At 61.5% G+C, this 3,009-nt stretch overlaps 1 protein-coding gene and 1 long non-coding RNA gene across 2 annotated transcripts in view; one reads left to right on the forward strand and one right to left on the reverse strand.

Annotated features, from left to right (window-relative positions):
• GABBR1 (gamma-aminobutyric acid type B receptor subunit 1) overlaps nucleotides 1-3,009 on the reverse strand; it is a 37,622-nt gene that overhangs the window by 29,773 nt on the left and 4,840 nt on the right. Inside the window, exon 5 of the mRNA XM_019508340.1 lies at nucleotides 2,730-2,890. Coding sequence (XP_019363885.1) covers nucleotides 2,730-2,890 — 161 coding nt within the window. The remainder of the gene's footprint in view (nucleotides 1-2,729; nucleotides 2,891-3,009) is intronic.
• Nucleotides 1-3,009, forward strand: part of LOC109291404 — a 13,576-nt gene that overhangs the window by 1,016 nt on the left and 9,551 nt on the right. Inside the window, exon 2 of the long non-coding RNA XR_002095843.1 lies at nucleotides 398-404. This is a non-coding gene — a long non-coding RNA (uncharacterized LOC109291404). The remainder of the gene's footprint in view (nucleotides 1-397; nucleotides 405-3,009) is intronic.

A 3,009-nucleotide genomic window follows, 5' to 3' on the forward strand; every position in this document is an offset into this window, starting at 1 on the left:
GCAGGAATTATTCAGGACATGTCAGCCCAGAGAGAGAGAGAGAGAGAGAGAGAGAGAGAGAGAGAGCGCGCGCGCGCGCTGATCAGTTTCCATGACAACCGCATCAGCAGGCACAGCAGCATCCACTGCCATGGCAACCTGTGAGCGCTAGGGAGCGGGGAAGCACGGAGGGGGGCAGCTGGGGAGGAAGAGATTCGGAGATCTGGGACAAAGGAAATCCAGTGATGGGGGGGCGGGAGAGGGAGAGTGAGGGGCTGCAGGGGAGGGCCCCAGGCACACGCAGGCAGGCAGAGGGGTTGCATAAGGATGGGCAGGCAAGGAGGGGCAGGTGGGAACAGGGAGCAGTGGATGGGATGGGATGGGATGGGACAGGCAAACTGCTGGGTGCTGTGAGGAGGGGCTGGGTTCCTATGCAGGGGGTGGGGTGGCGGGAGACCGGACCCCGGGGCTCTACCCCAGCTGTGGAGGGAGAACGGGACTGAGCGGCTCACAGCGCAGGGACAGAGCTGGGAGAAGGGGCGCCAGGATTTGGTTGCAGGCCCTGGGACAGGACTTGTGTCTAGGGGATTACATGAAGAGTCAGGACTAACTGAGTGATGTTCCTGCTCTGTGCTTCAGTTTCCCCACTGCTCCCTGTGTGCACTCCCCAGCATGTGCTGGGAGGAAGTGGGGGTGGGGTACAGAGGGACCCTACACAAGGAGTTCTGTACTAGACAGACGTAAAGGGACAGAGCAAGTCTCCTTCGGCATCCTGCCAAGACTTTATGGGAACAGAACCCAGGAGTCCTGTCTTCCCAGATCCCTGCCCTGGCCCGTCCCTCCTGGAGACACCAATGCGCTCTGTCCCTTCCCAGCGAAGGCAGCATCCTCCTGCCCTAGCACCTGGCATTACCCCACACAGTGCTTCAGTCAGTGCCTCTGTGCCTGTCCCCCGCTGTCCCTGTGCCCACATCCCTGTGCACGTGTGTGCAGCACGTGCTCCAGGCAGGGCCCCTGTGCCCTTCTGCTCTCAGTGGCCCTGGGCTCGTCTCCTGCCCCACTTGTGACAGAGCCATAGGCCTGTCTGGCCCCTTCTTGTGCTCCTCTACCTGGGCTCATCTCCTGTGCTGCCCTGCATGTCCACCCTCCATCAGTGCCCCATCCCCACCTCTACTCACTGCCAGCCATACCCACCTCCATGTCACTGGAGAAGTCTCGATGCCTCGTTCCCATCTCCTCTTCATGCCCTGGGCCTATCTGCTGTCCTGCCCATATCCAAGCCCATGTCTCCAAGAGCCCCCCTACTAGTGTCCTCCAGCACTGCCCACCCTGCCCATCTTCACACAGGGCATCCAAGGCCTGGGACACTTACTAGCCCTTGTGCCATACCCCTAGCCCCTGGCCCCTCCCCTGCCCATCTCACCTGTACCCGCTGTCTCCACAGTGCCAGCTTCCTCTCAGTGCTCTCCATTCCCATCTCCTCTTACTGCCCCTGGCCCATCTCCTGGCAATGGTGCTCCCCATCACCTGCCATTGGCCCCCAGTGCCCCTGTGCTCCCCTCCTGTCTGTGACCACAGCCCCAACTTTCATCAGTGCCCACCACACCTGTCTTCCAGCAGGGCACCTGAGGCCATTGTCATACAGGAGACCCTGTGCTCACCTTCAATTAATACCCTCATCTTCTTTCCCTGCTCGTGCCCCCCTACCCACTTCTTAGTGCAGCCCCCAGTGCCCTTCTCCCATAGGGGTCCCTAATCCTATCTCCTATCAGTCCCCTCTGCTTGTACCAAGCATGCCTGTCCCTCCATAGTTTCCCCATCCCCATCTCCTGTCAGTGCCTCCACTCCCGTCTCCAGTCATTCCCCAGGTAATGCCCCATTTCCTTCTCCCAGTGCCCCTGAGCCAGTCTCTGGGCAGTGATGTCTGTGCCAGGTTCCTTGCCATTCGCATCCTCTGCCAGTGACCCCAGACCCATGCTCTGTCATCTCCCAAGGCCCATTTCCTGGCATCACTCACCACCCCACTTCCACACCACTCAGTGCCTCAGTGCCCCACTCCCCTCTCCCAGGCCAGTCTTCTATTGATGTCCCCATCCAAAGCCACATCAGCACCTCGTGCCCTCCTGAACACTCCTGTCACTGCCAGCTGTGCTCATGTCTTGTCAATGTCAGTGTGCCATCTCCAATCAATGCTCTGTGCCCACCTCCTGTCAGTGCCCTCCTTCAAATCCTGGCAGTGCCCCATTCTCAGCTTCCACCTCCGGTCAATACCTCACAGGCCCAACTTCCAGCCGTGTCCTCATCCACACCATCGGTTGCTGCCCTCTGTGCCAATATCCCAGTGATGCCCCCTGTGCCAACCTCTTGTCTCCACTTCCAGTCGTGCCATCTTCTGTCAGTGCCACCTGTGCCCATCTTCTGTCAGTGCCTGCAATGCCGGCTTCCCCCCACCCTGTGACTGTGTCCTTTCCCTGCCAGCCATGCCTGCTGCAGGCCAGTGCCCCCTGACTTGGCCTGTCAGTGCCCCACATGCCTCTGCTGCCAGTGCCCCATCCAAATCTATGCCAGTGCCTGTGCCCACACAAACAACTCCTGACAGTGCCTCCATGCCCCTCACCTCAGTGCACCTGCCCATGCCCGTCATCCAAGTGCCCCCATGCCCCTCTCCTGCCCAGTGTCCAAGGCCCCTTGCCCCCACGCCCTTCTCCTGCCCCAAACCAAGCCCATGCCCCCTGGCACCCCCTGCTCACCTTACTGTCGTGGTGGATGAGGCGCAGCTCGTAGTCAGGCAGGATGTCTCTGCGGCTGTTCACATCCTCGAGCGCCATGCGGACAGCGGGCAAGCAGGCCTGCCCCCCCGGCCAGCCGCCGCTCATGGGGAACAGCGCCCCGATGTGCACCGCCTTCTTGCCTGTGCCGCCGGAGGGCCAGGAGAGGAGCAGGCAGGTGGTCAGCACCAGCAGCCGCGGCGATGGGCAGCGTGGCACGGGGGGGCGCGCCATGGCGGGGCTGGGGGGTGTGGGGGTCAGG

This window comes from Gavialis gangeticus, unplaced genomic scaffold (assembly GCF_001723915.1).
Source record: "Gavialis gangeticus isolate Ggan-Ray unplaced genomic scaffold, GavGan_comp1, whole genome shotgun sequence".
Taxonomy (NCBI): domain Eukaryota; kingdom Metazoa; phylum Chordata; order Crocodylia; family Gavialidae; genus Gavialis; species Gavialis gangeticus.